The sequence below is a fragment of the Colobus angolensis genome, unplaced genomic scaffold (assembly GCF_000951035.1).
Source record: "Colobus angolensis palliatus isolate OR3802 unplaced genomic scaffold, Cang.pa_1.0 Scaffold563, whole genome shotgun sequence".
NCBI classification, from domain to species: Eukaryota; Metazoa; Chordata; class Mammalia; order Primates; family Cercopithecidae; genus Colobus; species Colobus angolensis.
In genome coordinates, this window is record NW_012119188.1 from 92774 (window position 1) to 102533 (window position 9760).

At 58.8% G+C, this 9760-nt stretch overlaps 1 protein-coding gene across 2 annotated transcripts in view; it reads right to left on the reverse strand.

Annotated features, from left to right (window-relative positions):
• Positions 1–2595: 2595 nt before the first annotated feature.
• SLC29A4 (solute carrier family 29 (equilibrative nucleoside transporter), member 4) overlaps positions 2596–9760 on the reverse strand; it is a 31954-nt gene continuing 24789 nt past the window's right edge. For both annotated transcript variants that reach the window (XM_011961683.1, XM_011961684.1), the window contains 5 exons: positions 9425–9687; positions 7553–7691; positions 7256–7443; positions 6028–6268; positions 2596–3855 (listed from right to left, as the gene is read on the reverse strand). In XM_011961683.1, coding sequence (XP_011817073.1) covers positions 3713–3855; positions 6028–6268; positions 7256–7443; positions 7553–7691; positions 9425–9687 — 974 coding nt within the window. In that variant the 3' untranslated portion in view covers positions 2596–3712. The remainder of the gene's footprint in view (positions 3856–6027; positions 6269–7255; positions 7444–7552; positions 7692–9424; positions 9688–9760) is intronic.

Genomic DNA, 9760 nt, shown 5'->3' on the forward strand with positions numbered 1-9760 from the left:
CTACTAAAAATTCAAAAATTAGCCGGGTGTGGTGGCGCACACCTGTAATCCCAGCTACTCGGGAGGCTGAGGTGGGAGAATCACTGAAACCTGGGAGGCAGAGGTTGCAGTGAGCTGAGATTGCACCACTGCACTCTGGCCTGGGGGTGACAGAGAGAGATGGTCTCAAAAAATAAAATGTTTTTTTGAGCAAATTTGCATGAGAAAAAATTAGAAGTTAAGTTGGCTGGGCGTGGTGGCTCACGCCTGTAATCCCAGCACTTTGGGAGGCTGAGGTAGGCAGATCATTTGAGGTCAGGAGTTCGAGACCAGCCTGGCCAATATGGTGAAACCCCATCTCTACTAAAAATACAAAAAAATTAGCCGGGTGTGGTGGTGCGCGCCTGTAATCCCAGCTACTTGGGAGGCTGAGGTAGGAGAATTGCTTGAACCCGTAGCAGAGGTTACAGTGAGCTGAGATCGTGCCACTGCACTCCAGCCTGGGCAACAAATTAAGACTCCATCTCAAAAAAACAATTCCCAAGCATGGTGACTCACGCCTGTAATCCCAGCACTTTGGGAGGCTGAAATGGGTGGATCACCTGAGGTCGGGAGTTCGAGACCAGCCTGACGAACATGGAGAAACCCCATCTCTACTAAAAACACACAATTAGCCGTGCATGGTGGCACATGCTTGTAGTCCCAGCTACTCGGGAGGCTGAGGCAGGAGAATCGCTGGAACCCGGGAGGCAGAGATTGCAGTGAGCTGAAATCGAGCCACTGCATTCCAGCCTGGGCAACAAAAGCGAAACTCTACCCCTCCCCACAAAAATAGCAAAGCTGCACATTCCCAGCCATGCCTATCACAACTGAAGAAAATGATACTAATGGTAAGAGTGGCCCCAAGCCCTCACCTAGATGGGGGTGGACAGCCTCTGCACTGGGGCCTAGGGAAGCTATAGGTGGGGGTCTGGCTGCCCAGCGACTGACCTGGTTAGTGTGGGTGGTCTGCAGAGGACATTTGGGGCTTTGCAAGAGGGTAACCCAGGGAGGGCAGCCAGCTGGCCTCAGGCAAGGGAAGGGCCCGGCGTGGACTATGGGAAACGCTCTGGTGTCACCTGGTGCAGTCTTGGCCCAAGTGGCCGCCCACCTGGACCCCAGGGAGGATGTCCGCCCTGTATCCTGGAGGCTGCAGACCCGGAGCACAGGTGGCCCTTCTGCCTGCCTTTAAGGGACCCACATCAAAACCTGGACCAGCCCCACTGCTTGGGGAAACTAAGGACAGAACAGGCTAGGTGCAGTGGCTCACACCTGTAATCCTGGCACTGTGGGAGACCAAGGCAGGAGGAACACTTGAGGCCCAGACTTTGCGACCAGTCTGGGCAACAGCAAGACCCCATCTCTACACAAAATAAAAGAATCTAGGCAGGGCGCGGTGGCTCAAGCCTATAATCCCAGCACTTTGGGAGGCCGAGACGGGCGGATCACGAGGTCAGGAGATCGAGACCATCCTGGCTAACCCGGTGAAACCCCGTCTCTACTAAAAAATAAAAAAAATTAGCCGGGCGAGGTGGCGGGCGCCTGTAGTCCCGGCTACTGGGGAAGTTGAGGCAGGAGAATGGCGTAAACCCGGAAGGCGGAGCTTGCAGTGAGCTGAGATCTGGCCACTGCACTCCAGCCTGGGCAACAGAGCGAGACTCCGTCTCAAAAAAAAAAAAAAAGAATCTAGCCAGGCGTGGTGGCACGCGCCCGTATTCATAGCTATTTGGGAGGCTGAGGTGGGAGGATCACTGGAGCCCAAGAGGTGAAGGCTGCAGTGAGTTATGATGGCACCACTGCACTCCAGCCTCGGTGACAGAGCGAGAGCCTGTCTGATAAAGAAAAAACAAAAATGAGGCACAGGCCGGGTGCAGTGGCTCACGCCTGTAATCCCCCAACACTTTGGGAGGATGAGGCAGGTGGATCACTTGAGGTCAGGAGTTTGAGACCAGCATGGCCAACATGGTGAAACCCCGTCTCTACAAGAAAAATTAGCCAGGTGTGGTGGCAGGCGCCTGTAATCCCAGCTACTTGGGAGGCTGAGGCAGGAGAATTGCTCGAACCTGGGAGGCGGAGGTTGCAGTGAGCCAAGATCATGCCACTGCACTCCAGCCTAGGCAACAGAGCAAGACTCAGTCTCAAAGAAAAAAAAAATGGAGGAATGGAACAGTGCAGGATTTCATCCAAACTGCACAAATCAGCAAAAGGGCTGAAGCTTGAGGCCAGGAGGCTCTGACTCCTAGGACACAGTGTAGTCCCTGAGGGGTAGGGGACAAATCGTGCCCGCTTTGTTTCCCCTTCAAATGGGCTGTATGCAGCCATCCTCCCTGATCCTCATGAAGACTCGGGGGGTCAAGGTGAGCGACAAACCACAAGTGCTTCCAGCTGTCACCCCACCACCCAGCCCTGCCCACAAACCAAGCCTACCTGGTATGAGGACACCCTCCTGCTCCCTGATCCGCCCCGCCCACCTCGCAGATGGGAAGACTGAGGTCCGGCTTACACGGGGCGACCCGAGTTCCACCGGGATCCCAAGATGGCAGTCCCGGCCCCTGTCCACGCACAAACTCTGCTTGGAGGCGGCAGTGCAGCGGTCTGCTTTATCTTTTAATGGCCAGTGCGGTACAGTTAGTGGACAGACGGGTGACGGGACACAGCAGGGGTGAAACAGGGCAGTCACAGCCAGGGCCGGGGTTCTGTAAGGGTGGGCCGTCCTCCCCCTGGAAACGCTGTCTCTGGAAGGACACCCTTAGAATCCCCCAACCTCAGGGTGCCACCCACACGGGCCTGGTGTTCTGGGGGACCCAGGCTGGAGTGCCCCCAGCCCCTCCCTACTGGCTAGGGACCCTTGGGTCTGTCGGGTCCCTTGCTAGATGAGGGTCAAGACCTAGGTCAAGCTGACTTCAGCCAGGGTGTGTGACTTCAGCCCCTAGACTTACCTCCCCTCTTCTGTCATGGACCAAGAAGGCAATGGGAGAGCTCCCTCGTCAGGCACAGCCCCCTGGCCTGTGGCATCGCATGGGTGTGTGAGGAGGTCCTGATGTGCCTGGCTGGCACCACTGCTGTGGTTCCCGAGAGGCTGACGCAGACTGCGGGCGGGTCCCTTCGGACCCAGGGCTCTGACTCCTTCATGGCTAACGCGTTTTGTTTGGGAGAAGCAGTCTCTAAGAATGAGGACAGAAGGGGGAGGCCGGAGGGTGACACGGTGGGGGGCTGCCCCTCTCCTCTCAGGGCTCCAGGGTTCATGAGGGGTCCTTGGTGGAGGCTGGGCCAGGTGGTGCCCCCATCAGTGGCAGCAGGTGATGAGGGCCGGGGTGCAGTCACTGGGCACGCACACTGTGGCGGGCTTCTGCTGTCCTGAGTGGGGACACGGTGCGTGTGACCCCGCAGAGTGCTGGCTGGGCTGGAGCTGGGGCCGCTGGACACAGATGGAAGGTAGAGGCAGGTATGAGACCAAACACAGAACACAGTGCTGGCCAGAGCCCCGGGTCACAGAAATGTGTTCCGGTCCTCGAAGGACTTTGCAGAACTTCAGGCCAGGACTGGGGATGGCTGGACCCAGAGAGGGTGGCGCTGCTGGCACAGGGAGAGGCTCAGGGCCCCGCAGGCACTGAGGTGGGGACGAGGGAGGGGCCCTCAGGCCTCGGGGACCCTGGTCAGGCCCTCGGCGTCCCTGGCAGTGGGCAGAGCTGGGTCAGAGGCCCGAGAAGATGGAGCCATTGGCGGTGGAGGTGTGCGGGCAGCTGCCGTGGGCGTCGCGGGTGAGGCTGTAGGTGCAGTAGGCCACGGCGGACCCCAGTGTCAGCCCCGACATGTAGGACACGGTCATGGTGTTCCCTGTGGACAACACTGGCCTGAGGGGAGCAGGGCCGGGGCGACCAGCTGGTGGCCACGGCTGCTCAGGTGTGAGGTACGGTGACACCCGCATGAAACGTGCCGCCCCTCCAGGATCCGCTGCCCCATCGCTCTGCGTGGGAGGACCCTCTCCGGATCCTGTCCTCCCTCATTCCTTCTCCCCGAGGCCATCTGCTATGCACACCAGGCCTCGCCTGCTTCTCTGGGTCCCCCAAACCCCCATTTTAAAAATTTAAAGACAAGGTCTTGCTCTGTTGCCCAGACTGGAGTGCAGTGGTACAGTCATAGCTTTCTGCAGCCTTTACCTCCTGGGCTCAAGTGATCCCCCGACCTCAGCGTCCCGAATACCTGGGACCACAGGCACATACCACCACGCCCGGCTAACGTAAAAAAATTTTCTGTAGAGACTCAGTCTCACTATACTGCCCAGGCTGGTCCCAAGCTCCGGGGCCCAAGCGATATTTCTACCTTGGCCTCCAAAACACTGGGATCACAGTCCTGAGCCAGTGCGGCCGGCCCCAACCCTCCCCATTTTAATCTCCAGTCTCAGCCAGGTATGGTGGCTCACACCTGTAATCCCAGCACTGGGAGGCTGAGGCGGGCGGATCACCCGAGGTTAGGAGTTCAAGACCAGCCTGGCCAATGTGGTGAAATCTCACCTCTACTAAAAATACAAAAATTAGCCAGATGTGGTGGTGGGCATCCATAATTCCAGCTACTCGGGAGGCTGAGGCACGAGAACTGCTTGAACCTGCGAGACAGAGGTTGCAGTGAGCCAAGATCGTGCCACTGCACTCCAGCCTGGGGAACAGAGCAAGACTCCATCTTAAAAAAAAAAAAAAAAAAAAAAAAAAACTCTCCAGTCTCCAACCTCTGGCTTCCTCCCTATCAGGGACAAGTTGGGATGTCCGATGGGCACCTGGAACGTACCAAATCCCAAACCCAACCCCAACCCCTCCTTGCAAGGCCCCTTCCCATCTCAGTCTGGGCCAGTGCCAGCCTTCTTGCCTTGAGCAGTGGACCCCAAACCTGGAGCCCCCTTCCCTCTCTCACACCCTACCTCTCAACGCGTCAGCTGGTCCTGTGGGCTGCCATCCAAACAAGACCTGGAATCCGGCACCTCCCAGTGCCACGTTGACCTCCTCCAGGTCTGGGCCCCGTCCTCAAGGGCCTGGACTGGTAAAGTAGCTCCTCACTCACCTCCATGCCCACGGCAGCTGGAGGGATGCTTTATCAACCATCAGACTGCATTCTTCTCCTCTCCAGCCCCTGGCCTCAGTGCCGCAGGACCTTTGCACATGCCATTCCCTCTGCCTGGATGTCTTTCCCTTGCATCCTCACATGGCTGTCTCCCTCACTACTTCCTCCAGGTCTTTGCTCAAAAGTCACCTCCTCAGTGAGGTCTTCCCAGATTGCTCCATTTACACTGCTGGCTCCTGAGCCTGACTCTCCCATCCCATCACTCCTGTTTCTCTGCTTTATTTTTCCCCATATGATTTCCTGCCATTCAACCAGTTACACCAATCTAGGATCTTTTTTTTTTTTTCTGAACAGGATCTTGCTCCATCACCCAGGCTGGAGTGCAGTGGCGTGATCACAGCTGCAATCTCAAACTCCTGGGCTCCAGTGATCCTCTCATCTCAGCCTCCCGAGTAGCTGGGACCATAGGCGCATGCTATCATACCCAGCTAATTTTTAACACCTTTTTAGAGAGGAGAGGCTCTCGCTGTGCTGCCCAGGCTGGTCTTTAATTCCTGGGCTCAAGTGATCCGCCCGCCTTGCCCTTCCAAAGTGCTGGGATTGTAGGTGTGAGCCACTGCACCCAGCCTGGGCTGCCTCCACATCTGGACGGTCAGTCCTACAGCACGGAGAGTGCCATTTTGTCGCCACTGTGTCCCCAGTGCCTTGAAAAGCACTTGGTTCACAGGAGGGGCTCACCAAGTAGTTGTGGGGTACACGAATGAGTGAATGAATGAGTGAATGAATGAAATGGCTGAGAACGTCCCCACATCTACGGCCTCCCGGACATTGACTGTTCTGAACCTCCCTCCGGAACCCAAATGCACCTACTTGCGGTCTGCCCTGGGTTTCCTCGTGAGGGGGACGTTGCGCTGCTGGGAGGACCACCCCCCCTCCATGCCCCGCGGGCCTCACCTGCCAGCTCCCGCTGCTTGGGGCTCACTTTGCCTGCCGCCAGGATCATGGGCACGCTGCCGAAGTAGCCGTTGCTGATGCCCATAAGCAGCGAGAAGATGCAGGGCCAGGCAGGGTGGCGCAGGGCGGGCATGCCGCTGGGGTAGACGCACAGGATGAAGAGAGGGATGAAGACCACACGCAGGCAGGAGCAGGCCAGCAGGTGGGTGCCCCGCCAGTTCACGGGCAGGGCTGCCAGGATCTGCAGAGAGCCAGGCATGTGAGCACCCTGTCCCGGCCACCCCCACTCCCCTCACACCCCACCCAGCCTCCAGCCACGTCCCCATCCCCAAACACTCCTGGGTCTGTCCAGCTCAGCCTGCAACCCTGCCCTTCTCCGGATTGCCCCTCTAAAATCCCCCAAATCCCACTTAAAACTTTTCTCTTAGAGTCAGGGTATCGGTCTATCCCCCACGCTGGAGTGCAGTGGCACTATCGTGGCTCACTGCAGGCTCAAACTCCTGGGCTCAAGCAATCCTCCCACCTCAGCCTCCAGAGTAGCTGGGACTACAGGCACATGCCACCACGGCTGGCTAAGTGTTTTGTTTGTTTGCTTGTTTTCTGAGACAAAGTCTCATGCTGTCGCCCAGGCTGGAGTGCAGTGGCATGATCTTGGCTCACTGCACCCTCCACCTCCTCCTGGGTTTAAGCGATTCTCCTGCCTCAGCTTCCCGAGTAGCTGGGATTACAGGCACGCACCACCATGCCCAGTTAATTTTTGTATTTTCAGTAGACACAAGGTTTCACCATGTTGGCCAGGCTGGTCTGGAACTCCTAGCCTCAAGTGATCTACCCATCTCTGGCCTCCCAAAGTGCTAGAATTACAGGCATGAGCCACTGCACCTAGCCATTTCTTTGAGCCATTTCTGAGGGTCCCTGCCCTCTCTGAGTCCCCTCTGGGGCATCCTCCTGTGCTCATCCCCAGAGGACCTGTGACTGTGAGGCGAGAGGGTGAGTGCCACACCTGTCCTCTGAGATGCAGCTGACACTCTGGAGTGCCCCAGTGGGATCAGGCCAGGGCCACCCTCCACAGAACACTGTCCGGCATGGTGCCACTGCATGGCTCTTATCCTTTCCACCTGGGAGCCACATGTATCCCTCACTCAGAACCCCTCCCGGATAGACCAAGGCCTCCCCATCACCTCCACCCCGTGGCATCCTCCGACACTGGGCAGGGCGGGCAGCCCACCTTGCCCACGAAGTCTGACAGGTTGAACACAGCCATGATGAGGATGGGCAGCCACTCGCCCAGGATGCAGTGGCGGATCTCAGACTCGAGGCCAGGGAACAGGCACAGCGTGATGAAGTAGGTCACAGCGATGGAGAGCATGTCGGCCCAGATCACCCGCGCCACCACGTAGCGGTGCAGCAACAGGGCTGGGGGCGGGCGGGGGTCAGAGGCAGCGCCCACGGGGACCCCTGCCTGCCTCCCATCCCCCCGCCTGGGTACCAGCGCCAGGGCTGCAGAGGGACCCCCTGCACTCACCTCTGAAGGTGGGCCAGCTGCGCTGGACCCTTGGCCGCGGCACATCAAAGCGCATGTAGGCCCCACCGCTGCCGGTCACCTCGTGGGCTGGGCTGTCCTTTGGGGACCCGCTGGGGGCCAGGGCCGGGGCTGGGTGCTCCTGGAGGGAGGACGGAGTGGGTTGGGGTTTGAGTGGAGGACAGGACAGGAGAGGAATCCAGGCCCAATCAGAAGAGCTGCATTGGGGCTGGCGCTGACATTCAGGTGGTGCCTACTGTGTGCAGACACCCCTCTCCCACTTTATCAAAGTCTCTCACTTCACATTTCTGTTTTAGAGAGAGAGTCTTGCCCTGCTGCCCAGGCTGGAGTGCAGTGGTGCAGTCACAGCTCACTGTAGCCTCAACTTCCTGGGCTCAGGCAATCCTCCCACCTCAGCCTCCCAAGTAGCGGGGACTACAGCCATGCACCATCACCCAGGCCAGTTTTTTTGCTGTTTTCTTTTTTGTAGAGACAGGGTCTTGCTATGTTGCCCAGGCTAATCTCAAACTCTTGGGCTCAAGTGATCCTCCCACCTTGGCCTCCTCTCTAGCTGGGATTGCAGGTGTGAGCCACTGTGCCCGGCTCTCACACTTCTGATGCTGCACTCCCATGAACCCTCTACCAGCTTCCAACCAAACCAACCAGAGCATCTTGTCCCCCATGACCCCTTTACTTCTCCCCTCCTCCAAACACACAGAGCTCCTCCCAGCCTCTGAGCCACTACACACACTTTTCCCTCCACCCCAACACCCTTCCTGTGGGTCTTAGCCCAAAAGTCCCTCGGGGAACATCCCTAACCATGAGAGGGATGCACCCCTGCCCCGGCTTGTCCCTTTCCATCCTGGGTCCCTCTCTGGGTCTGGGTGCTCCCCTGGAGATGGTGTTTCTCGTTCACTTCAGTGTCCCCAGCCGAGGGCCCAGGTGACTCACTGGATCAAGGCCTGCATGACCATTCTGGTTCTGGACCCTCAGGAATGAGGACCAATGGCTCCCTCACCCCGCCTCTGCATGGTCTGGCGCTCCTAACCTCACCCTGCAGGTGTCCCCAGGACTGTACAGCAGCCAGCCCTGAGCCTGGGGGGCTGTGCAGCACTGCTGCCACCAGAGGGCACCCCAGCCCCCCAAGGACAGCTGCCTGCCCCAGGGATGGTGGGGCAGGGCACTTCCTGGCGGGGGCTGTCCGTGCTGGGGACCCCACAGGAGCAGTGCCTCTGTGCTGTGACAGGGAAGCGCAGCAGAACCAGGGGCCACAGAACAAGCCCCTGGCCCTCCCTCTCTGCCTGTCTATCCTCACCTGGGAGACCACTCCCTTTCCTGGCTGGCTGGTGGTAACTTATATGGGAAATTCTGACTTATATGGGAAATTTCCCCTCAGGGAACATAGGGTTATCCCTGAGCCCTGATTTCCCTCCTGCTGTCCCGTCTCTAGGGAGGAAGGGTGCGAGCTTCCTAGAGAGTTTGCTGCCAGGCTGAGCTTGCAGGAGGAATCTCCAATGTGAGCTGGCACAGCCAGGAGGGCTGAGACCCCCCCAGAACCAACGTGGGCTGTCCCAGGGATGGAAACTTTAGTGTACATCATGTGAGGTGTCACTGCGAACAGGGGCCATGGGATACAGCAGCTGGGCAGAGTCCCGGACCACAGATGTGGGCGGGGTGGGGCCTCAGGCCACGGGATGTGGGGTGCCACTAAGAACCCACAGCTGAGTCCACAGAATAAAGGGAGTTGGCAGGAAGTTGGCTCCACCACAGCGGGAGGCCGCAGCCCGGGGTGCAGGGGACGGGCTGGGCCGCGGGTACTTCCCAACCTCGCGGTGGGGACAGACGAGGGAACAGAGGTGGGTGATGCGCACTTACGAAGTCGACGTCCCCGGCGGCGACGTCGTGGTGCACGCGGTAGCCAGAGCCCTTACCCAGGCCTGGCCTGCCCCGGCGGCTGTCACGCGGCCGTGTGGTATAGAAGAGCACGAAGCGGCTGCGCCGCACTAACAGGTGCAGCAGGAAGCACAGCAGCTCCAGTGCCACCGACACCAGGAAGAAGATGAGAGTGCTGGCGCGCTCGTCCGGCAGCAGCAGCTTCGTGAGGATGCGGCTCAGAGAGATCATCACACCCGCCGTGCCTGGAGGGCATACACGGTGGGCCTGGGCCTGATCCGCCCAGCTCCCTGCACCACCCCACCCCACCCCACCCCA